The sequence below is a fragment of the Charadrius vociferus genome, unplaced genomic scaffold (assembly GCF_000708025.1).
Source record: "Charadrius vociferus isolate BGI_N301 unplaced genomic scaffold, ASM70802v2 scaffold50, whole genome shotgun sequence".
In the NCBI taxonomy this organism is placed as follows: domain Eukaryota; kingdom Metazoa; phylum Chordata; class Aves; order Charadriiformes; family Charadriidae; genus Charadrius; species Charadrius vociferus.
Genome location: NW_009646445.1, coordinates 993,246 through 1,018,951, shown reverse-complemented (window position 1 = coordinate 1,018,951; position 25,706 = coordinate 993,246). Strand labels below are relative to the sequence as shown.

At 40.5% G+C, this 25,706-nt stretch overlaps 1 protein-coding gene across 1 annotated transcript in view; it reads right to left on the bottom strand.

Moving 5' to 3' along the window:
- Nucleotides 1–8,907: 8,907 nt before the first annotated feature.
- Nucleotides 8,908–25,706, bottom strand: part of PCNX (pecanex homolog (Drosophila)) — an 80,744-nt gene continuing 63,945 nt past the window's right edge. Inside the window, 12 exon segments of the mRNA XM_009882211.1 lie at nucleotides 8,908–9,277; nucleotides 9,441–9,757; nucleotides 13,239–13,379; nucleotides 13,869–13,927; nucleotides 14,814–15,257; nucleotides 16,340–16,581; nucleotides 18,361–18,635; nucleotides 19,025–19,255; nucleotides 20,972–21,122; nucleotides 22,393–22,493; nucleotides 23,931–24,161; nucleotides 25,105–25,358. Coding sequence (XP_009880513.1) covers nucleotides 9,617–9,757; nucleotides 13,239–13,379; nucleotides 13,869–13,927; nucleotides 14,814–15,257; nucleotides 16,340–16,581; nucleotides 18,361–18,635; nucleotides 19,025–19,255; nucleotides 20,972–21,122; nucleotides 22,393–22,493; nucleotides 23,931–24,161; nucleotides 25,105–25,358 — 2,270 coding nt within the window. The 3' untranslated portion in view covers nucleotides 8,908–9,277; nucleotides 9,441–9,616.

Below are 25,706 nucleotides of genomic sequence, written 5' to 3'. Positions count from 1 at the left end.
AGCCCCAGTCCCGCTTTAGACATACACAATATACATCGATGGAACAAACCACTCCGTTGACAGTGAACAAGAACGACAAGAAGAGGGGAAGCTGTAGTTTGGGATTGCTCCTGCTGTATCAGAACGCTCGTTCTTCCCAGAGAGCGCTGCCCGCTTGGAACCTGCAGAGGGATGAGCTGCTACCGATTTTGCTCTCCACATATCTAAGTGACAGTTGTCGTGATTGCACCGGCAAGGAGAGGAGTTGCGAACAACGTTGGCTTCCTCTCTTGGCGGGAGCCAGGGAACAGTGAGGGACGAGGGCTCAAAGCACCGGTAAATACAAAGCGCACAAGAAAGGAAAAAGTGGTATTGCGGTGGTGTCAGTGCAGGAGAGGGGGAGCCGGTGTGCTCCAAACCCCTCGTGTTCCCCCTGCAGTGAAAACGGAGGAGGACTGGAATGGTTCCTGTTGCTGGGGAATGCTGCTACGGCCTCTGCGTCCCCAGCAGCCGCTGCTGGGATGTGTAAAACACGCTCCACCAAAAAAGGAGGAAATTGTTTTCCGAAAGGACAGCGTTGACTTACCGGTGCCAGTCTCCTGCCTGCTCTTTCGGGCACCTGCATCAGATGGAGCAGGTGAGATCACAGGAGAGATTCACGAGGGCACAGGTCCCAAGGGAGTGAAGCCGGAGGGAAAAAGAGTTACTGAACTCCGAGCAGGTTCACGGTACGCCTCTGCCAGCCATCCTGAGAGCCCTGCCACGCCAGTGGGAAGGGATGCGGGGTCCGAACAAGCAGCAGAGGCCACTCAGGTCCTCGTCAGCCTACATTCTGAGCAACTGCAGCACGGGCACGAGTTTGGGTTGCAGGAGTTCGCGTGCCTTTCCAGGAACTGCATGTGGAAACGGCCATTTCCTTCCCGGCACCGCTGAGGAGTAGAGACACTGTGCTCTTAAGCCAAGGTTTAATCTGCAACTTTGCCTGAGAATGATAATACATCATAATACATACAAAACATTGCGGTGAAGAGAGTGCTCTATTATAACCTTTTTAGTAGTTTCCACGGCTGGTGTTTGCTAAAATCAGAACTGTATTCAGATTAATTTGCACTTTTGAGGAACTGACCTCTGGTTCACGTGAACACGGGGGAATTACTGGAAAGAGGCTGAGAAATGATACTGAAGCTGCCCACTTCATCCCTTGCAGCTTCCAGAAGGAGGAAGGTAGTCTTGCTCTTTCTTCACGTGCCCCTTCCCTAATATCTTTGACTTCTTGTTTTCTTGCTGTTTGCTTCTCTTCTACTTTGTTCTCTGGACATGGACTGCTGACAGTTGAAGAAAATTATTGGCTGGGTTAGTATCTTCCTTTCTTTCTGACATCTGAAAGGATGCAAAAAAAAAAAACCAACCCAAAAACAAAAACCCAAACCAAACAATAAAACTCATCCATCCCTGCCCTGGTCCATGGAGGGAAGGAGACAGACCCCAGCAACACCAGCCAGCAGCAGAGCCGATGGGGGTGAAGGGGTCCTAGAAAACCACCCCAAGCTTACGCCGAGGCTGCGGCAGTGGTGGGGCGCACGCTGCTGTCGCTCTCGGTGTACCTGACCCATGCAGGTCCAGAGCCGACCCCAGCCACGTCGGTACAGCAGTGTCTTGGGGGTATGGGATGGAGGGAAGCGACACACCGTGCCGAAACGGGTGGGCAACGCTGCCTGCGCTGCTGTGGTGATATCGGCTACTCTGCTCCCTTGCCACGTGAAGAATTTCTCAGCAGTTTTTATTGACATGTGTGGGAGGCTCACTGATATTAATAAACGGTGGCCCAGGAACCTTCTTTCAGGCTGTGGGATCCCTAAATGAAGCATTCAGCCTCTGCACCCGCTGGAGGGATTGATGCTCTGACCACTCCTGCCCTGTCCATTGGCACCTTCCCACTGCAGGGCTCATGGGGTCGAGGTTGCATTCCCACCTGGAGGCAGGGAGGAAAGGCTTATATTTTTAAATCAGGGTCAGTTCTCTGACAGCGTAAGGGAGAGGCGGCAGCCCCAGCACAAGGGCACAAACTCACAGGGGCTTTCTGCCACCAGCGCTCCGGCCAGAGCCCCCCCCAGCCCTGCCGGGAAGGACTGCAGCATCCTCTCCTCTCCATGCAGGATTAACAGGGCAGCTCAGCGCTAACCTATTGCGTGTGAAGGCTGCCGTCAGCTTTGCCACTTAGCTTTGCAAGAACATCTGGATGCTCTGGTAGGGAGTGGAGATTAAAATGGCATCACTGAAAAAACAAACAAAAAAAAACCCAACAAAAAACCCCAAAACAACGGAAAAAAAAAAGAAAAAACCAACCCAAAAGCCAAGCCCACAGGCTCGCTAGAACAGATGAGCAAGCAGAAAGCCAGGTGGGGACTTAAAAACTCTCTCCCGGCAATCACAGGCATTGTGTTTCGCCCCGTCCTCTCCGGCGGAGGTTTGGGAGCGCCGGGGCTGGCGGGCACGGAGAAGGCTGCCCCCCTTCCTCACCGTGCAGACCACCCTCCGGCCCCCGCTTAAAAGCACCGGGGCAAGAGCCGGAGCGGGGCTTTCTTCACCCGGCCGCGGCGGAGCCCGAGCGCCCGGGACCGGGCAGCGGCTGGCGGCCCCCCCCATATCTTCTTAGAGCTTCACAATCCTACAGCGTGAGGTATTGCTCAACACAGTAAACCTAAAACCTAACCGCTCTGCAACTTTTACCTTTTCCAGACTTGTTCCGGACACAGCTAATCTCTTAATGCTTTTTTGACAGGCCGAAGGCGGCCGAAAATAACCTGTATAAAGGCAGAAATGGGAGCTGAAAAGGAACCAAAAAGCTCAGCCAAAACAGCCGCCCATCTAAAGTTTTCCGTTGTTTACAGTCACAGCATCACTTGTTGCTCTGTTTAGGCAGATAGCCTAAACCACGACAGTAGCAAAGCCAAGAAGGCTTACCCGCCAGCAAAAACTTAAACTGTGTGCAAAAGGTCTGTTTTAACTGAGAACGCTCATCTTTTGGGCAACTTGAGTCTCCATCAAAAGCACTTCGGTACCCCACATCACCAGCACTATAGGTTAGTGTTGCGATATGACAAGGTGTTCTGCACCAGTATCTAGGGGGGGAAAAAAAAAAAAAAAAAAAGAAAACACCCCCACACAAAACCAAACCCCAACCAAACCACTTTCTGGTAAATCAGAGCAAAATCCATTTAAGCTGATCTATCCAAAATGAAAATAACTCTCTGAAGAGATGCTCACAAGCAAACATGGCAATATTCTGCTGAAACCCAACTATCATCTTTTTACACAAGAATTATTTTTCAGAGGAAGGCCGATTAAAAACAGGACACAGGATGATCACTGGTATGACAAGGAAGCCACGTGAGAGGCATTACACTTGCACAGACTAGGTATATGTTTTTTTGAAGCAAAGGTCCTGTTCCCAGACACTGGCTCACACCGATTCACACTCTTGGAGCACGTGAATTGGATTCCTCTCAGGCAAAACTAAACCAGCAAATAGACCCCAACCACTAACTGGGGCTCCAGTCCCCCAATTTTTACCCTTTGCAGTCCTTAGACTCACACCAACAGCAAGAAAGAGTGGACTACAGCATAAATCTATCGTCTCCTTTGCCCCCCGTAAGTCATGCTGGAAGTGCTGCTCACATCCTTTGTCTGGGGGGAAATTTGTTGTTGTTTTTTGGAGTTTTTTGGTTTTGTTTTGGGTTTTTTTTTGATAGTCACTGTTAAAAAACACAACTGGAACCTCAGCTGCTTTTTGTAAGCACACCAGTTACAGACCTGTTGATCTTCTCAATGAGACTCACTAGCTTTTATTAAAAAGGACTTGTTTTTCTTAAGAACACTTGTTATGTTTGTACTCTCCTCTTACATTCATAAATAAAGGCCTCAGGCAGCTGCCTTGTCTAGCACAGGCAAACAAAAACAAGTTCCAGGAGACAAATGTTTTGTTTTGATTTTAAAAAGAAGGAAACATCCAACCTTTAGTTTGAAACACCCGGAGCTGCCTAATGAATAAATCACCATCATTTTTACATTTGAAAAACTCACTTCTAACTCAGAGGGAGAAGATGATGTTGCAGTTCTCTGTACTGGCGTGAAGGAATTTGAGACAGTGTACAGACAGCAGCTGAGTATTTTTAAATGAGTGCCCCTGTTATTGACAAGTGTTTCATGTAAACGTAGCACTCATCAGGACTTTACACAATGCTGCACTTGGCTATCAGATCAAGGACAGCAGAAAGTTAGAAGTCACTGATTAAACCACACTAGGTAAAATATTTCCCTGGCAAGTATGAAGAATGGAAAGCTACTGAGCATAAAGACAGTACAATAGTGTTCTCGGCTTTAGAAAAAGATTCAGAGAAGGGAAATCTGTGATACACAAAATACTTCTACAGTTAAAATGTTTTTCTCATCTTTGTTGAAGGCGGTATGATGCTGGCAGTAAAACAGGAATAGCTAAGGTTCTCTTTTCTACTACTACAGCTACATAAGAGAAATTATTTTAAAATAAGACAATCCTTCATTAAAGGGCGATTTGAGTGAACTTAGAGGGAATTTGTGAGAACATCTTAAGAGAACGTAATAGTGCAATAAATGACAACAAGTGAAAAAAAAGGTTCTTTTTATTTCTCAGTGTTTCTCCACTGTCAATACTGTCCTTTTGCTGCAACACGTTGCAAAAAACTCTCTGCCTTTTCCATTTTGAACAGCTACAATATTTACAGGCTGTTTCCAGTAACACACGCAGACACATACACACTCACAGACACGCAGGTACATATATCCCTATCCCTGGCAAGGTATCCGTTTGCTGGTAGAGGCAATATGTATTTTCATTGTCCATTAAAAACCAAAGCCATCCTCTCGTTTCCGCTCTCCTCCCCTCCTCTCCCTCCATTTCCTAACCAGCAGCTTATGGTCAAGCCTTTTGGGGGCGTCTGTGGGACAAGTTACCATATCCAGCTATTTGATCGCCAGCTTTCAGAGCTGAGCACTAGGTGTACGGGGATTATCTATTCAAACTGTACATACCAGAAGTCATAGAAATTGCTCATATTCAGATGTTTGTGACCCAGTGATGTATGTATACTCCCAAAGTCTTTTGGAGCAGCCATCTTAATCACCTTTTCGGAAATATGCTTATCATGCTGGGGTGAAACAAGCCACATGCTTTACTTTTCCACCAAGGTGTTATGTACCCACGTTTTTACTAAGGCACCAGTAATTACCAGTATAATTTCAGAAAGAGTCCAGCGCCACTGAATGTACTGCATTAGATTATCAAATAGCAAGCCAGACAAGAAAAGAATAGATGCCTATATAATAGGTATAAAATTCCTTAATAAAATTAAGTACATAAAACCTGTGGTGGTATAACCCCAAATCCAATATAGGTTGAATAATACTTGAACAATATTGTTAATGGAAATGCAATCTCTCCTGCTCCATTTAGGGAACGGAGACATCTGTAACTGAGAAAGATCTTTAAAGCAGTGTGTTTGTATCTATGCTCCTAGGGCGTACGGTGGTGCGTGCATTATCAGAGAAACCATCTGAAGTTGAACCCAGTTGTAAGGCATCTCTTCTTCCCCCTCACCCAAGTCCAGACAAAGCTCTAGGGCCACCTGCCAAAGAGCCAAGGCCATGGGCCTGTGCCACAGGTCTTCATCTTTCACCTCACCAGTCATCTAGGCTTCTCGTAGTTCTTCAGTTCCCAAACGGGTTGTGAATATGGGGGTAAGGAATGCCTGGTGATGACCTACACAGCCAACCGGAAAATGAAGATCACCACTCAGAAATTTTCCAATGTCCCAGGCAAAATGGCTGTATGACCATCCAACCTACACGGAATTACCTTAAAAAAAAAAATCGTCATCACCTTCCCCCTTGCTCTCCCTCCAACTCTGAAATCATTTCACAAATGCTGAATCACAAGAGACCCCCATAATTCATCACAAGTATCATACTGTGCAAGTGGCATGGAAGTCTAGGTGTCACAGTGGTGTCACATACATATTTTAGGATTTTGTTTGTTTGAATCTGAACATTTTAAAAGATTTCACAAGGTGAAATGGGAAGAGATTTAAAAAAATTAAGTAGAAGCCATTTTTACCAGTGAACATAATCTGATTAGTGGGGTTTTCAAGCACGTTTCTGTAATTGAGTATTTGTTTCAGGGAGCATAAGTCCTTATGTATGTACACATAGATACCACCTTTAAAGAAATCTGAGAGAAACAAAACAGATTGGGATCCACCTGGAAGCTAAAACAAAGGGACTCAACTGGAATGTTGTTAGGGCCAGAGAATATCACACAATGCAAGTGGACAGAGTTAAAGCACTCATCTATAATGTGTTTTCCATGAAAGCTTAAAAAGATCTTAAAAAAGATCTAAAATACCCATCTTTTCCATACGTACAACAGCAGAAAAGTATTATGCATCAAGACAAAGGTCAAAGAAAACAAAAGATGAGATTATCTCCATCTGGAACAGAGGTCTCCATGGACAGATCTATCCTGTGAGGAGTCAGAAGAAAACACGGTTTTGTCACGTGCACAATGGAAACCATTACAAACTTTGCGCAAACCAACATAAAATCATTTATGAATCTTAGGAGTCCTGAAGACAGGAAAAGTTTTTTTAAAAAGTTAATTTTCCAAAGCCTTATAGAAGAGTGAAATTTCAACTAGGTGGCTTCTGTTGAGCCGATCTGGAATAGGTACGAGCACTAGAGTGAATGGCTTCACAACAGGTGCCTGCTGAATATCTGAAAGAATGTATTAACCTGTTCACTGGCCACATTAAAGTCCATCTCCTGAAGGTAACACGCCAAAAGCCTTAAGATTAAAAAAAAAAAAACAAAAACAAAAACAGAAAGATGCATCAATTCTCTGTGCCCCTTAAAAAAAAAAAAAGCCTCTCCTGTTCCCCATCTGCTGTTTGCCCATGCAATTCCAAACAGTTACATATTCTCTAGAATTTTTATGTTAACAAGCCATTAATTCCTACCATGTCTATTACCAGCAATGGACATTGTCATTATCTTGCCCTGAAAAGAGTGAAAGAGACTGTTCAGAGCCAGGGTTAACATACTGAAACTTGCTTTAGTCAAGTTTTAGATTAAAAAAACCCCACAACTGCGTCTTTTGTTTTTCAGTCATTTGTTTACCTCAAGGCTTCAATACAGGAAGAAAAACCTCGTGCAACTAATATCAAGTAGGGGCCTATTTTCAAACAAATTCCTCTAAAATGAAGCAATATTCCTAGCGATACAGGAGACCCTGTCATTACCTGAAGGGAAGGACGCAGAACAAAACCCTAACTAAAACACCTTCAATTCAAAACTTACACATTTTCTTCGCTCCTGACAGCAACATTACGAGACTGCTGAAGAAGGTTCATCGACTGTACTACATTTTCAGATATGCAGGAGATGAATTCAACCACACCAGAACGTGCAAATACAATAAACTACGTGGAACAGCAAAATTGTTTCAATGGTGGCAGATCCAGAACTGCGTGTTTATACCAAGATTAAATGGGACTGCATATGCATAAACCAAATAGTAATATGCAACTGTCGGATGCACAGTACTTCGAGTACAAGTTTGCATAGTATATGATGTAACCAAGGTCCCAGTAAAACTCACTGGGAAAGGTACCAAGAATTAACTAGCTACCAGGTGCACAGACTTACCCTTTTGTGGCTAGATGGCATACAGTGACTTGAGTCGGAATAGCAGTATTTCTTAGGTAGCTGTTTCTTCCTTTGTTTTTTCTCATCCCATGTAATTTTACTCTCACATTAGGTACATAATGGACAAGGTTTCTCTGATGTCAGAGAAGTAATTACAATAACCTCTGTGGTATATCAGAAGTCTCTTCCGGTTACGTTACATATAAAGAAGCGGAGGTGACTGGGAAGAAGATGGCTGCTCCCAAAAGCTAGGACTGTGTGCAGTTTCCCCACAGAGTCCTACATAATTACAGGTCAGAAACAGGAAACAATCACAACAGGTACATTTTTTTTCTTACGGATTAAGAGAAGTGAGTCATAGGAACTGCAAGTCAAGAACAAACCAGTTTCCCTCTCACACTCCCATGATAGTTCTGAGTTACTTGTTTCCCTGAATACACACTTTTAAAAAAATACAATAAAACCTAGGATATGTAACACATGAATAATTCAACTTCACAGTTATAAATACTCAAATTACACTTACATAGAATATATAATCACAGAAAATAAAATTCAAGTCCTAGAAAAGAATGAAGACTAAAGGGAAAGAAAAGGCAAGGTGGTAAAAGTGATACAAGTTTAGGGCTGTGCCTTCTATAAAAGCTCTTGAAAAGCTGAAGTCAAGTTTTTCTTGGTTTGTTTTGCTCTGGTTTTGGGGGGTTTTGTTGTTGCTGTCTTTTTAAAATGGATGGAATCAAAAAACCTTCAGGCATCCATGAAGTAATCACGGACCTGCACCTCCCCCTACAAAACTCAAACAACTGTCTCTGCCAGAGAAGAGCCAACGAAGCGGCATACCCAGCTCGGGGTGTAAAGAAGCAAAGTAGCCATGGCTAGCGCAGGGAGGACAGACGAAAGGTAGCATATTGGGGTCCACCTTAAAGCTAGATGTATTGTACAGATTTGAGGTACCACTGCCACCACAAGAGAGTCTGATGTAGTACAGGGATACTCAGGTGCTTTGCTATGTGTTTGTTATTTTACCATTTATTGTGAAGAGGATGCAGCAAATGCACTTGTATGAAATACAGAACGTAGAACCAAACCCATGGCACAGCCCTTACCATCAACATGTATATGGAGAGGGAGGGGATTAATCCCAAAGGCAATTTAAATAATGGTATTTTATATACTTATATTTATATATATAAATAAATGTTCTCAGCAATCTCAGGGTTGTTTTTAGTGCATTGCTGTAAAAAATTAGTGCAGTTCTCATTAATGTTTAGCTCATAAGGAATAAGAATCTATACATCTGTTCAGTCTCTTCTTGCCACACCTGAAACCCTTACACTGTTTCACCAAACTGAAGGTTTGTAGTCAATTTCTTTAAAATAAGGTGGATGAATTCCACGCATTCTGTGACAAGACGTGGCAATTTTTGGCAAAACAATTAGAAAAATATGAGGTGCTCTGATCTTAGAACCGAAAAGTTTGTTGATTTAAAGCATTACGCAATGCAGAAACAAAATTTATAAACAAAAAGATATGTCTCAACAAATCTATCCTTCATGCAAATGTTTTGTGACAAGACGTGGCAATTTTTGGCAAAACAATTAGAAAAATATGAGGTGCTCTGATCTTAGAACCGAAAAGTTTGTTGATTTAAAGCATTACGCAATGCAGAAACAAAATTTATAAACAAAAAGATATGTCTCAACAAATCTATCCTTCATGCAAATGTTTCTTAAAAAAAATTTCTTACACTTGTTTATTTGGGGAAAGGGACTTAGACAAATCTGTGTTTCAAGTCCTTTCCTAAAACTGGACCGAAGTTTCATGTTCCAGGAGCTGCTTCTTCTGGACCCTTCTCTCTTTTGAACCGTTGGAGAAGGGGAAGTTTCAGTCTCAAACACATTTACACTTCAGCCCCAAGTTCAAGGACTCCAGTTTCAACAACGGCAACATATTTATCTTCGATTTGAACCAGCAGGATGGTTTTATCTATATGGGACCGACTACTTGGATCTCTGCTGCAAGGCACCCAGCGGTGAATCACCTAGGGGAAAAAAAAACGTATAATAAACCGCAAGTTCCACAGGGAGAGCTGCCATATGAAAGTTGTGGCTGATAATTCAAGACTGTTACAGGGCAAAAGGAGCAATAATCTAAGTGCTAGACTTCAATGAAGTCTTGCTGGAGATCTGCAGCTTACCTGAGAACAGCCAGCCTTTGATTTGAATTTCAGCAGTAACAAACAACTTGACCCAAATCAGAACCAAACAGTTCATGCAAAGTGCGTAACAATTGAAAAAAGTGTACACTTACAGATTTGGGATATTGGGATGCTCTAGCTATAATAGTTTTAAAATACCTCAGTGTAACGCAGCACACAAGAGCAGAAAACTGTAGTTTATCAGGAGTTAGGCGTAAACTACTGTGCCCTCTAAGTCAGATTCCTTGCCCTAATTTTGTTCCCTACTCACTGTGAATTTAAGGTTGATCTTTTAAATTAAATTATTCAAAGACAATTTAAAATGAAAACATATTACAAAAGGAAAGGTTTCCAGAAACACCACCACAAACTACTGTCCAATACTCCCTTGTGTCCATAGCATTGAAGTTGTTGGATCTGCTGCTTCCGAGGATCCCACCTAATACTGACCATCAGAAGGTCTCTTTTTCATACAGGCCCTTGTATGACCTTGTATGTCTCTGTTCAGCTGCCTCCATAAAAATATACCGTTAACTTCTGGGTGCCCCAAAGGAACCACAAGGATGCTCCAGTAACATGGTTTTAAGTATTGCTAGCTCCATAGAAATAGAATTATCTCAAATTTGCCAGCTGTAGGAAAAGAACCCTAAATTCAAGACAAGGTAAGGTAAAATAAACAAACTTAATTTTTACAAAATCCAGGACAGTACAGTTTTCAAAAGTTCTAAAGATAGAGGTGGGGAAAAAAGGACAGAAGACCACAAGTAACCTACATCTTCCAAGACCAAATCCAAGAGACCCCCTCTTAATCCTCACTATACCCAGCTGACAGCTGCCAATTTCTTTAACACTGGGTGAAGGAGATTCAGCTTTGTCCACTGCATGAGATCTACACCACATCCACAGGGAGAGAGTTTCAGCCAAGGAAGCATCACATCTTTAGTTCCCCTTCATTTGATGCAACAGCATGATATTTAAGTGGTCTGTTCAAGTCTGACTTCATCAAAATCTGTCCAAATAAACTTTTAATGCTGCTGTATGGAGTGAGGCCAAGAACATTCTATCCCCAGACACATAAAACATTTCCCAATAAAGCCCGAGTACTACATCCTTGGTGTCCAACTTAAAAATGGTGCCTTTGAGATAGCTAAGGGCTGACTCCAAAGGCATCAATATTGTGGCTCCTTAAAACTGTGTATATGCAAAAGTTTTACATAGATTATAACTCCCAGCAACCATCCCCCCACACTCAGTTTTACCATCTCTTCTATCAGGATTGGCGTATATTTGATCCCCATAAGTGACTCATAACATGCAAAATAACGTCACTAGATAGTCAAGAAGTGATAAGAATCTCTTGAGGGGGGGCAGGGAAGGTTCTTCTGCATGCCAGTGTCCACTATCACAGAAAGATAATGCTGAGTATACCTTAATCTCAAAGTTGTGGAAAAAGGAGCCACAATATAAAGAGAATTGCTACATTTCACTCCCTTGAATAAACCCAATAATGTCTTTGTGTATCATATAGACTGTACTGTATGCTCAGCAAAAGAAAAAGCAAAGTTAGAAAAACTACTTTTTTCTATGTAGTAGGAAGTTTTTAAACAACTGAGTGCTGAACTTTATACCAAGAGCACTGACATAAGGCTTTGTCCGGTAAACTGCCCAATGAGCAGCATTTCAGCAGGTAAGAATCATTTCTGCCTGTTTCCAGAAAGAACCGCAGCTGCAGGGTCAGAAAGGGAAGACTGTCCTAGGAGCTAATGGCTTACTGATACTAGTATGTTTAACCACAGGCAGCTGAAGCAGGCAGTGGAAACTATGTCATCAAGTTAAATCCTCTCCTCCTAATCCCACATAGTATAATCCGGTGCTTTCCCTCTTTCTTCTTAGGTTAAAAGATGCTCTTCTAAAAAAACCCTGCCAGTATGCTGCACTAAAAATAGATGAGAAGCATTCGGAACAGTAGCTTACTCTGACCTTCAAATCCTCTTGTTTTAATCTTTCTGTAACATCAATCACTGTACATGTCAGCATACTGCAATTTGCAAGACACTCACGAACTCCTGAAAAAAAACCCACTGTCCCATGATACTAGGCAACAGGCCATGTTTCAACATAACCCTTTATATTCACCATCTTTACGATATTCTTGACCCACAATAGCTAACACAAATTCCAAAAGCATAACACCTAAACCGAACATAACTACAAATGTTTACGACAGCATTCTACTCCTAGGTGTTACCTACAAGATACCTCTACTATCTTAAGAGTGGACCATCAGCTATGATACAATTATTTGTGGAAAGAATTTATTTCCAGGGCCCTTCCTTCACAGAGGTAGATTTGGCATACACTTTGTTATCAGCATATTGCCATTTCTTACCTGAAGTTTGCACATACATCTACAGTGATGTGGACAGCAAAATCCAGCCCCCGAATCCAATTTATAAATAATGCCTCCAGGTAACTCCTTGAGGTAAGCAATCAATCAAAGCAACTTCTTATAAAGTGTCAGAACAGACATATTCCAAATGAAAATACAGTTGTATTGATGAACCAACGGAGACACAGTGTCATTGACTTTTCCCTTTTACTATTTATCACTGAAAGAATACCCACTGGAGCATCTTTATAGACACAAAAGTCTCGAAAGAATGTATGCCTCAGTAAAAACTAAAAAGCCTCAGAGCTAGTTTTTTTTCTTCCTAAAGAGAGCCTAAATTGGGAGATAAGTTTTCTAACTAATGCAGTGAATTTCTATAAAATGCAGATACAACACCCTAGGGAAAAGGGAGATGGAGTTTTAAGTCATAGTCTTTTGCAAGTTTTAGTTACAGCAGATTTCCTTCTCAAAGAAAAGTAAACACCTATCACGTACCTATTATATAATAAAAAGATATCTAAATACAAGCTTACTTGGCTCTATTTTCATCTGAATAACTTAAAAACAAATACTGTTAACTATTCAATTAAGGACTCAGTAAATCGACCTCCTGTATTTGCTCAAGGATTGACAGTTTGAGGAAAGGAAAATGAAGGTTGGATGAATGAGCACAATGCCTGAGAGTTCATGACAAGAGCTGGAAGAAGGCAAGGAAGGAGAGGTGGTCGACTACGTTTAAATCATGATTCTGCATCTTTCGGCTACAGTTGCAGAAATAGCCCTCCGCTAGACCTGCTCTTCCAGCAACAGTGACTTGGAGGACAGCTGCTGATCCCACTTACTACGGCATGTATCTTTGGCCTTGACATCTAGGCAGATTGCCATAGAATCAAGCCTTTTTCAAAATTAGCTTGTCAACTTCTACGCAAAACTTACATGGCCTTCCATGCCTTCCTGAGGACTCCAGTCTTTCCAGCTGTTTCTTCCAGCTTTTAGCCGTATCACCTCATCTGGCCACTGCAGCTCTTTCCTTTTTGACACGTTGATCCCTTCCAGTACTTGACTGGGATCCATTAACTATAAGTAGGAATTGAGTTTTGACTGTTAGTTCAGCCAAAATTTAAAAGAAACAGATAAACTGTAACCTTTTGCATACTTCCAGAGAACTGACTTTAACCCATAGAAATCTATTTCTGACCAAATTTCAATGTTGGAAACAAGCTCCAGGCTACGAAGAAGCCTGAGCAGCACAGAATTTGGAAGTGAGGTGGTGGTTTCAGGCACAGCTGACAATAAAGTAGCTCACTGCTGTCTGAAGCAGCAGCTCTGGTTCCCTTTCCCACCCCTTCTTTCAGTTACACGGGCTCACGGCAGGGTCTGAGGAGCTGGCACAACATAAGCATTGGCAGCACATGCTGCACTAGCAGGGAAGAGTTAAGTGGTGATGAGGAGCTGTCAAAACTGGCTCATCACTTCTTACAGAATATCTTAAGAAACATGGTCTTAGAGAATTTACTGTTAAACTGAAGAACTATTTATCTAATAGCATGGTTAGTTGAGACCCACTCCGTGTTTTGAAGTAAACTGGCCTTTCCACAGGGGCAGCAGGAGAAAACAACTGAAAACTTCTTCCCTATTCAAGGGCAGAGAGAACCGCATAATGCCCGCTATCCAAGGGCACGTGTCAACTTTGCCTGTATCCTCCTCACACAGAGGGAATTAAGTAGTTTCATAAAAGGACCCTTGCGTGCAAAGGAAAGCTACTAAGCACAGACCTGCAAAATTAATTTTTAAACTTTGCCCACTATGATGCAGTCTACTAAGTTTACTAAGGATTACTCTAAAATGAGGTGATATCAGCAATGAAATCACATTTGTTACAATCGATCCTATTAAATACACTTCTTGTTGTTTCCCACTAATACACTGCTAGAGACACATATGTGGGGCTAATAAAAACTAGAAGAGCAAGAATACAAATTTCTGGGTTTTCACAAAACAAGTAAGGCTGTCATGATTAACTTAATCAATGGTGTACTGTTTGCTGCTCAGTAAGCCCAGAATTGAGGCAATAACCAAAGAATAAACACATATGAAAATGAGTAAATATATATGAAAGCGAAAGTGAGTATTTTTACACTTACTTTTGTGGAAAATCTACTTGTTTAAAAGAAAAAAGCTAGTTGCATTCTGCCCTGCAAATGAAGCTATTTATTCATTACAACATGTAAAGCTAAAGGCAAACCAAATCTGAAGTGGAACTGAGTTCAGCCGACATTCTCAAAGCTGCGCTACAGCAAAACATGTAAGTAATGTAAACAGGGATGTCTAAGCATGCAGGAAGGCTGGTTGTCCAGAAAACCTTTTCCTCACATTAGTTCTCCAAATACTGCACAACAGTTGTATACTGAGACATTCCAGACTCTGCATTTAAAAGTAGCGATTTCAACAACATACAAGGTAACACTAACAAAAGCACGTGGAAGCACAGGTTAACTCGTTCTTCTGGACTATTCACCTGAATTCTGTAAATAACGTCATCCTTTTTGGCTTGCATTTGATTTGCAGGGCTTGCATTACCACCTGACTGAGTTTCAGTTGCATTACTCCCTCCTTCTGTCCCTAGAAAGCCCACAAGGGCATGCTGTTTACAGGCTGGGATGCTTTGGCTGGAGCTGCTAGAAGAGGGCAGTCCATGCTGCGCGCTGACCCCAGTCTGGCCAGTAGGTTCCATTTGGTTCACCATAGATAGGCGGGACTGGATGGATGATGGGAGGTTACGAAGGGATATCTGACTGGTGGAAGAGCGCCGACAAGGCACAAAGCCTGTTGTGGATGTGCGAAGAGATGAATGACGACTGCCGTAGCAATAAGATGAATGGCTAGCTACTGAGGCACGGGCAGGGGAATGTCTGACAAGGCTCGACTGCACAGAGTGAGAGCTGTGACTGGTGCCTAAAAGTAAAAGATACAGAATCAGGAGTTTGATAAAGCCTCCCACACACATTAGATTGCCAACACACAAATGTTTCAGCACTTAAGATACAAAACTGATGGGTCTAATCAACAACATCTGAAACAGCCATACTGCAGAAGATCTCCGTTGCATTTTGTACAGCAGAGCATTTGAATAAGTTTCCTTTGGCTTATCTTGGAATTTCATATTCTGTTCAATTCACAATCCCTACATGAAAAAGTAGCTTGACAAACGCTTCAGCCGTGCTCTTCCCGCATTAACAATTTGTTTCTTAATATTAACACTTAAGTTTCCCATACTTAAGGCATTAAGACAGAGATGTCCACGTTTCAAAATACTATATATTCTTTCTTAATATGCTTTGACTGGATGTTCAAAGATTGAATAAAAATATTTGTTAGCGCAAAAGCTGTTTTTAAACAAGTTCAGAAACATTTAATACACTTAAAGTGAAAAAGAGGATTGCAGTTTAGGAACATTGGTGTCATTGGTTTTCCCATACTTGTAGATACCTCTCCACAGCTGATAGCCCTAATTATGTTGTGTAAAAAACCAAAAGTTCATTCAACTACATACACTTTTACATGCTTTGTGAGTAAAGGCAGCTTTTGGAAAGCTTTTTCTCAGCTTTACTGTTTATCACCTCCCTAGCTACAGATCCCTACGGACTCCTGGATAGGATTCAGCTAAAATACTAGAGAATCCATTCCACTGTATAAGTAAGAAATATAAAGAAATTCACAAAAAATGACAAGTTTAGCATTTTCAGACAATACCACAGAATTGAAAAGATCCAATCTGTAGAGACGTGTTATAAAAAGTTATTTAATCTATGTTGGCAACACAACCCCTATTGCTCAAATCTCTGTTTGGGAACCTTGCATTGCAGAAAACAGCACTGCAGTTAGAGATGAATCCAGCAGGTGCTAACACTACATGAAGTCTCTTTTGTTTGTTTTTTTCTTTTAACTTAGGCCTGATCCAGAGAGCTGAAAAGGCCAGTTCCAGCAATAGGACTGTACTTGTATAAAATTGTTGCTTTGTTTTATTTTAACTTTACCCAGAGTGGAGGGATGAGTTGGTGGATGAGCTGCAGGAAGAGTTGTGGAATGAGCTGCAACAGGAGGATGCTGTACTGCTCCAGGTCCCTGCCCTGTAGTTGCATTCCCTCCTCCTTGTGACATGCTGCTCTGCGATTCATTGATAGTTGCATTGTTACTTGTGCAAGAAGCTCCACCTCCAGCATCTGAATCTTCAATATTACCACCGCTATTGCAGCCAGCTCCACAGCCTTTCCTCAGTCTGAAAACAATGCAATTGACACATTAAGTCAGGCCTCCTAATCACTGGGATTCTAAAAAATGCCTTATGATGACAAGCAAAAGGCTTTACTCAGCACAATCCACAGCATTCCCTACAATCAGATAAAATTTGACTTTATTTTCCTCAGAATATGCTTTGCAAATATAAACGTTGCTTTCTAAGAGATTGCAATTTTCTTCATGACAGCTATTCAAGTAACAGTTGTTTATGACAAGCCAAATGGCTCATATAAAATAACTTTTGAAAAATCAAGCCACCTCTGAAGTGTAATAAGCCATAAAATCCTAAATATCAAATGCTGGTAGAACATCCTGGTTTAGTAAAATTTATGCTCCTTAACACACCAGTCGTGTATTCTTTTACTACAAAATCTTTGTCTATTCAGCTGAGCAAGAAAATAATTACTTTTTTTCTTTTTCATGTATTTGGTTTCTTGTTACCTTCAGTAATGTACTCAGGTGTTTGAAGCATATACTGCAATTATTTGAACCACAAATTCTCATATGAATTTTGAACATTCAGACAGTAGGTTAGCCAACATTTTCCAGTGTACATAACCAAACAGAATTTTCACCACATTCTTTGCATTAATAAGCTTCAGATGGACAAAAAAAACACTGCACATTCCTCTTCCCTTCAATTCCTACTTTCTATTGTATTTTTTTTCTGTCACACTCAAATACACCGAGCACTCCTTTCCAATTTTATTTGCCCCTGGGATCCAGAGTGCTGAAGCACACACAGCTTAGATGCAAATACTGTTCTGTATCATACTTCCACCTGTTATTCTATCCACGTGTCCAACAAGCAGATGGTGACAGAAGACAAACGCCACAGACTGCCATAAGCGTGGCAGATTCTGGGGTGAAGCAGCACATTCCGTTTTGATGTGCTCTGGACGTCCAAGTGTAAATGTGACCGTTAGAACAGTTACAGGACTCTTCCAACTATGGCACCAGCTTCTGCAACTGGTAAGAACTGGGATGCATGTTTCTGAATGTTACACACAGCTGCCGCTGTTGCTTTTGCAGGCACAGTCACAAGGGGCCAGAAGTGCAGCAGAAGTTCTCATGGCCTATACAACACAGCACAGCATAAGCTTGTCCTGGGTTACGGAGGGGTCATGTGGAAGGAGGATTATATTATTACCACTCCCGTTACTTGTTCTGGCTTCAACATACAGGTATTTATAAGCACTCAAGAAATTCTGGACAACAGCTAAAGCTTGTGTTACTATGCATAAGCATACCCAAACAACATTAATATCAGCACTTGCATGCTAAATGTTTGTTAGACAGGAACCCTACCAAATAGTCCTGATTCTGTAAAGATGGTATTATAAACTGCAAAGTGGTGGTACTGAAAAAAATAATACAGAAGTTGCATTGTGTCTCACTATCAAACCTGATGTTAGAACCAAAGATGTAGTTCTTGCGTCTAGACTTTCTGTCCTGTTTTTTCCGAGCTCTCATTTACATAGTTTGTGGCATATTACTCATATGCCTTGAAGATTTCACCTCAAACCAGGACACTGTACCAAAGCATTTGCCATTTGCTACAGATGTGCCTGCAATAAAAGTCAAGACTTATTTATTTTTATGTGGCTGAATATGACGCTACAGATGTGCCTGCAATAAAAGTCATTTATTTTTATGTGGCTGAATATGATAAATTATGCTGTATTGGTACGTACAAGACTAGTTAATGGAATATGAGAGTATGAACACATGCTAATGAGAACTCATTTCCTTGGCTCACCTGTGCCATGTAGACACTATGAAGTTTCTGATGTTTCCTAAGCTGATAGCTCCCCCAAGAATCTCCTTTAGCTGTTCATGACTATCTGAATAGGAAGTAGTCAAAGGTGAGACGTAGATTGGGTATCCAATTGGCTGGTCACAAGAGGAGTTGATCATGTTCCTCAGAGCTTGTTTTGCGTTTTGGATACTTCCTCGTTCTGGATTCCGATTACGCAGGAAGACAAGTTCCTGCTGTTGTCCTGCCCACAGGCCACGCACACACTCCTTATTCACCTGCAAAAGCCAAGCAGAAAGGCTGTGTCAGAAAGTGAAACAATGAGAGTGTGTGCGACTGCCCTGCTATACTTAAGCCTTCACGAGCATATGTAATATTGCACTGCAGAACTGCAAACATTCATATTCACTTCTTTAAAAGGCTGAATTTATGGACACAGGCTGCAACAGCAAGACTAGAACAAATCTAAGAATGGGATGAAAAATAAAGATATTTTAAACCAGGAACTGATTTTCTGATTAAATACTTCCACTACATGAGAAGAAGCAGCCCTAGCAATTACAGATCAGTAACAAAAAAGTAATGGTTTGAGTTGAAGCAGCAGTTTGGTATAGCTGTAATATATTACAACAGACTGTCAATGTTGTGGAATGTGCACAAAGCTTACCTTTATGACCCTGAAACTGAGATACCGCTTATTCAGCATAATGATTTTATATTCATTGGTGCCATCATCCATCACATGACGCAGAGCAAGGAGGGAGGGAGAATTGGAAAGGACTGCACTCCGCCAGGCAGGGTCCCCTTCATGTGCTATAACTAGATTTTCTTCATGGGTTGTTATGGCTTCATAAAGGACAGAAGGATCATCATATTCATCTGGAGAAGTGAAGTGATCCTGTTTCCAAGAACACATGTTCAGTAAGATAAGATTACCATTTCAGATATAACTACATATAAAAATCAAACATTTCACACCTCAAACTCTTGAAAGGCTCAGTGCTTACACAAAGTTAGACTTTAACAATGATCTCTTATAAGTATCTAATATTTTTTAAGACTATCTATTTTCCCACAGGTCAGTTCTGTTTGCTTCCTTTTTTTAACTTGAACAAAATAATTGGAAGGATCTGTCTATTATTGATTGAAGTAATTTTCTAGTTGAATTTTACACTAGATTTATATCTATTTATATTGCCTGCAAAAGCATTTTAGGTTTAGCTTCTTTGCTTATTCACAAGTCTCCAAATGTAAAACACATTTAAGCATTGATTATTCACTGAGATGGGATTATATGAAAATAGCAATAGGAGGAAGACCAATAAGGTTTATCTGTGTTCACCATTAAAAGTTCACATTAATACTTGATGACAGACTATTTCAGCATCAGATACTACCACACAACTTACATTACTGCCAGTCAAGTAGAAACACAAAATTTACAAGTTCTATTCAGTATTAGGTTACATTACTTTCCACTTAAAAAAGGATAGTGGTTAATAGCTAAATTTCCAACACTGGTTGAAGCCTCGATATGCTATTGCACTGCAAGTGAATAAAAATCACCCTTTAGAGATTAATACAATAATGTTCAGAAAAAACTTTTTCTTGTTAGACTTGTTCGTTTTTTTCTCACTTTTCATTCTCTGATTTAATTCAAGCCCATTCTGCACAGTAACCCAAATATAGTGAGAACACTTCAGAGTAGTACTTCTGCTGTTTTCAACAATGATTTTATAATTATTCTACTTTCCTACATGTAGTTCTAACATACACATTCTGCTAAATTCAGGGAGTCTGCATTACATGAGGGAGTTTATTCAGTCACTGCGAGCTTTGGGGGATTTCTATACTGCAATGAAGGCAAAAAAAGAAACTAATTATTTAAAAAGTGCAACTAAGATTTGCTTACTTACTATGATTTTCAAACGATCTGTTCTTGTAGAGTACCAACAACTTTTCCCATCCTCACAGAGTGCTTATCACTCAGCACATGCTTTCTTGTACTTGCTAAGCTTAGTTAATAGATGCACTGGACAGAATTTGAGATTGTCGTTCTTCGCCCTCACTTCACTCTGAAGACTAACCCCAATTTCAGCTTATTGAAAAGCAACCTTCATTCTTACCTGAAACCTTACTGACGCCACCAGTGAGTAACGCCCAAGTGTCTTTTATTACAACACTTCATGGAAAAAAGAACAAGAAAACCAACTTCCATTGTTGGGAGGGCTGTACAGCTTTGAACAGCATGATAACTTTTTAAGCCACTTACATACATGCGGGGAGGGGAAGAGGGAGGGAAAATACCAGAGAGGCTGTTCATAAGGGAATTATCTCTAGATGAATATGAAACAGGGCTTGACATGTTCTCTGATCAACATTTGATGTAATTTTCAAGCTCTGAGCATAAACTACATTCCCTTTTCATCTGTATCACCTTCCACATGAGCTATAATAAAACAAAGGACAAGACAACATATCATTTTCAATTGTCTATCTCTATCATGTCCTTTTAGCCTCTCCCTCTTTTTTTCTCTCCCAGCTGCTTATTTTTTAAAGAACAAACACACAGAAATAAAAAGAACTGGAGACATCTCCCTGTGTAACTTCTCACCTGATGTAACTTAAGTGACATCCGTATTCCAGGAACCACTACTTTCCTCAGTAATTCCATGTCAGCAAAGATCCATTCATCTCTAATTGAAGATATACGGAAGTCACCCTTAAACAGGGCATGCAGGCCATACAAGAAGGATTCCAGGTTACTGTTGGGGAGGGGTGTGGGGGGAAATGAAGAAAATAGCCCAAATATTAACAGAAATACTAACATATCCACAATTACCATCACTGACAAGAGTAGAAAATACTGAACTGTACAGAAAGGCACACAATTCTCCTCTATGAAGATAACTTATAGGATAAGACAGGAAGAAGAGAACATACAAGTAAGGATGTGTGTGTAAGCAAAGCTTGGCACTAAATGTCCATGTGCACTGAACACGTAATGAATAAACCATACATGCAATAGACTATTTACATGGACTAAAGTAAACAGGAATACTGTGAGGAATGCCTGACATTATTCTAAATATTTTTCAAGAGAAAACTTTTCAGGGAATATAACACCACAAGGGACCAGTTAAGGAGGACATGTAGCTTCAGCTGTGCATGTTTTAGTACAAATTAAAAATGTTGACAACATCCTCATGCTTAAAGGCACCGTTTCCTTTTACTAAGCTAACTTAGGAGTGAAAAATCAAACATGTTCTGATCACTCTTGCGACTGCCTATCTGCAAGGCCTTCAGGGGGCAATTGGCTGGTACTTAGAAGAATTAGTTCACTGTCTCCCTGAAAGTAAAGTAGAACAGGTTTTACAGTTGGCACCCAGCTGACCAATAGCTTCCACATCCGATTATGCTTCTTCTATTTTCTTTTTAAACCATCACCTTGTGTTTTCCTGAAACATACAACTCTATTTCACATTGGCTTTCTAAAGAAAGTTGGAGCTGTCGGTCTGCAAGAGGCTGCCGTATGATGACAGAGTTAAGCTGAAGGAGATGTGCACAAAACACAACTGCTCGCCACAGCAGCAGCTAAACTGAGAAACTTCTCGTAATGGTCTGATCTAACTTCTGTCAAGATACACGTGTTCTTCATTTTAAGAAGCCGTCCTCTTCTTCCCCCTATTTCCATATAGGGCACATACTTGGAACAGGAAATTGAGGTTATTTTTACAACTCAACCAGTTCTTGGTTTTTTCAGCAGTTATAACTGGTCCTTACCCACACTAGAATTTACCTTGCATTAGTTTAATGAAACAGAATGCTTAAATTCAAGTTCTCCCTCATTTGCTGTTCTTCGGTTACCTTTCACTGGCTGCTATAACCAACACAGGTTACAGAGCATATCTGTCCACTTCACAGAAAGATGACATTAAATATCTATTTCTTTTATGAAGAGGTATTCCTCTAATACCTACCCTATCAACCCAGAGGGATTTTGAGGAAAGGAAGCTTGCAACAATATTTTATTACCTAGACATATGATGTGAAGCTGTTCCCAATGCTCTCCGCCCCAGAACACACAGTCCATAACACAACGTCACCAGGGGTGAGTCTTTACTTGAATCCAGTGGCTTATAATAACAGAAGAAAAAAAAAAAAAGAATATTCAGGTAAATGGAGTAAAGAAATCACCACAGAAAAACCGTTCTGCCAGACATAGTAAAAAGACCCAAACACAAACAATGGTACACAAACTCAAGTACTTACCACACCAGTTACTTTTGCTCAGATTTTCAATAAGAATTGTTTATTAAAAGTTTTTCAAGTACATAGAATACTTGTAGAGGCAGGTACACACATACTTGAAATAAGTATACATAAGCATACACACATATTTGAAATAAGAGACCTGGTAAGCTGAACAGATGCATGTAACATTCTTCATGGATACCATGGATCTTGTATGCAAACTGCTGACTAGCAAAATTATGGGGTTAAGACAAAATATTTTTAGTGAATAAAGTGGATTCTTACTTACTGCTTAGGAGTATATAATTCTGAGTTAACTGAAAATGTCCCTGGACTACAGCTTTATTTGGGGGAAATTCACCCTCAGCTCAAAGCCAGTAGTAGTTGTATAGGGTATATATACCTAGATATATACGCCTTAGATAATATTATCATTCTTTTTAGAGATTAAACCTGATTTTCAATACCTACACAAAATATTTCTCAAGATTGTGACTTGGAGGGAAACACTTTTCTTCAGCTGTTTGCCATCTGACTGCAGAATGCTTTAGATCTTCCACCTGTTATAATGAGCTTCTAATTAATCTTTTACCTCCAAAGTAAAACAACTCTGAAGTCTCAGATCCTTCATTAAACACATAATTTCCAATTATATGCCTGTCCCTTTAATCTCAATCAATTTTTGCTTATTCTCAAAGGCAACGCTACTTTGACTAGATCACTTTTTTTTTTTTGAACAGTAAGAAAGAAGTCAAGGCATTCCTCTACAAACATACTAATGTTTCTATTTAAAAGGTGAAAGGATTTGCAGAGGGGAAAAGGGTTGAATACAGCATGATAATTTTCACAAGCCAACAATCCCAGTGGTCGAGAGGAATGGCATACCATGACCACCAAGAAAGAATTAGTCAGTCTTATAAGCTGGCACAGGGTATTTGTTTTTTTGGGGGGGTTGTTTTGCACTTTTTTGTTTAAGTTAGGGTTGATTTGTAAACACTGACATCTAAGCACAAAATGTCAATTCTATAAACACACCCTTTTGTATGTAGATAAATGCTTAAGATTCAACTGATTGATTTGAACTGGTAAATGAAAATTCATTAATGAACAGGTTAAATCATACACTACTTATAGAATTTATTTAAATTCACATCTCAAAAGCAGAAGATCAAAACCAGTAAACTATAAATTAATATTTCAATTATAAATCTTTATTTTAAAAAACAATATTAAACCAGCCTGTAAATCAAACCAAGAGGGGAAAAAAAATGCAACCATGCTAGAATAGTGAACGGCTTTCCTCATATGTTCATACTTACCTTTTCTCTTCGAGAGCAGCAATATTCTATCCAGTTCAAATATATCATACAGAAACTCTCTCTCGAGATTCCTGCTAGACGGTGGTCATAATCCTCATCAATATTTGGGTTAAATGTTGGGTCTACATCAACATAATTGCGGTCTGTGCACAACCGCAGTCCTTCCTGCATTGTCTCATTAGCTAACCATTCCTCTAGCTTAGGGGATGTTGTGACATAGTAGATGATTCCCTGAAACAGTAGTAGTCAAAAAGATGAGTTAGTATTGCAATAAAAAAAGTCAGCAGTCTCAATTGTTTCAACTTGTTTGCATTATTTTCCTGGTAATGAACAAAACTGATACACAATAGCATTTATTTGGCTCAGAGATGCAAAAAATTTGCACAGAAAGTGTAATACAGATTTGTATAGAGGCATATTTTTCAAAGACTATCAAGATTTCTGAAGCAGGCACTGAAGCAATAAGGAAAAGAAAAAAGGATTGGGACAGGACTCACTGTAACTTTGCAGAAAGACAAATACATGGGAATTTTTATCTAGTTAACATGGAGGTTTAGATACAGGATTCCTAAAGAATTCAGATGTAAATAAAATCAGATGTTAAATAAAAGACAAGACAGTTTAACACCCTTGGGTTGTTTTCTTTGGGGGGGGGTGGGGGGGGTGAAGGGGGGCCACAGGCCCACAACAAATTGTGTGGGTCAGTGAGCATCTTGGAAATATTTCAATCTGATAGTTTTCAGCTTTCTGAAAGAGGATCGCTTATGAAAGATCTCAATTAGCAAACTGAGACCTGGAGTCCTCTTAGAACACCGACAAGAGGGGTTCAACAGCATTTAAAGACTGAAGCAGCTTGGCTTTCTCCAAGAGAAACACACTATTTAACTTATTTTCGACACTGGTATTAGATTTGGGTAACAGCTTTCAAGTTTCTACTTCAACTAAAAAGTGCCCTCTCTCTGTTCTAGACTACAGGGTCATGGTCCTGCTCATGCACCAGAGTATTAAGTAACCATCAGTTCGGCAAACTCTGCCCTACTTTGATGAAGGTGTTCATACATCTATAACTTGTATCACATTCTATGATACTCATATGAAAATTCAGGACAGGCCATTGTTCCTAGATGTGATCCAGCATACCTCCCCTCAAGGGTTGTACTGATGGGAATCATACCTTCACATAGTAAGTAGTGAGAATTTTCCGGAGATCAAAGACTTGAAGCATGGAAGCTGCACTGTTGTCAGTGATGCTATAACCCTCCAGAACATACTTTGTCACAAGCACTTCCCAAGCCAGCCAGCGCTGCCCAAAGGCAGCATTAAAAGAAAGCATGTGAGGAAGGTGGCCTGGTTCACAGCAACAGAAACCTTCATCTTCCTCTACACCTTCAGTGATGGCCTCTACTTCTCGTTGCTGGCAATAAGTTCCTTCAGAGAAAATAGAGAAAAGAAGAAAGACTTGAATGCTTTATGTGATTGCTTTAATGTTGGCTTGTGTTTAAAAGTGTTTAGAATCCAATCCCTCTTCGATTATGTTTCTGTAACACCAAGTAAACTATCCGCTAATGAACAGGAAAGATTTTGTTAGCTTAATTTATCACTCTAGGATAACATTTTAGTTAGGTGTCCCTAATAATCAATTATGGTAGCCATGTTGCACCAAAATGGAAAGAGAGACTCAGCATCAACTCTGTGATAGCAAGCTAGTTTTCCTCATAAGTGATGGGGTCATAAAGAGGCCCTGCAGCCCATTTTCAAAGCAATTAATTTACAGGA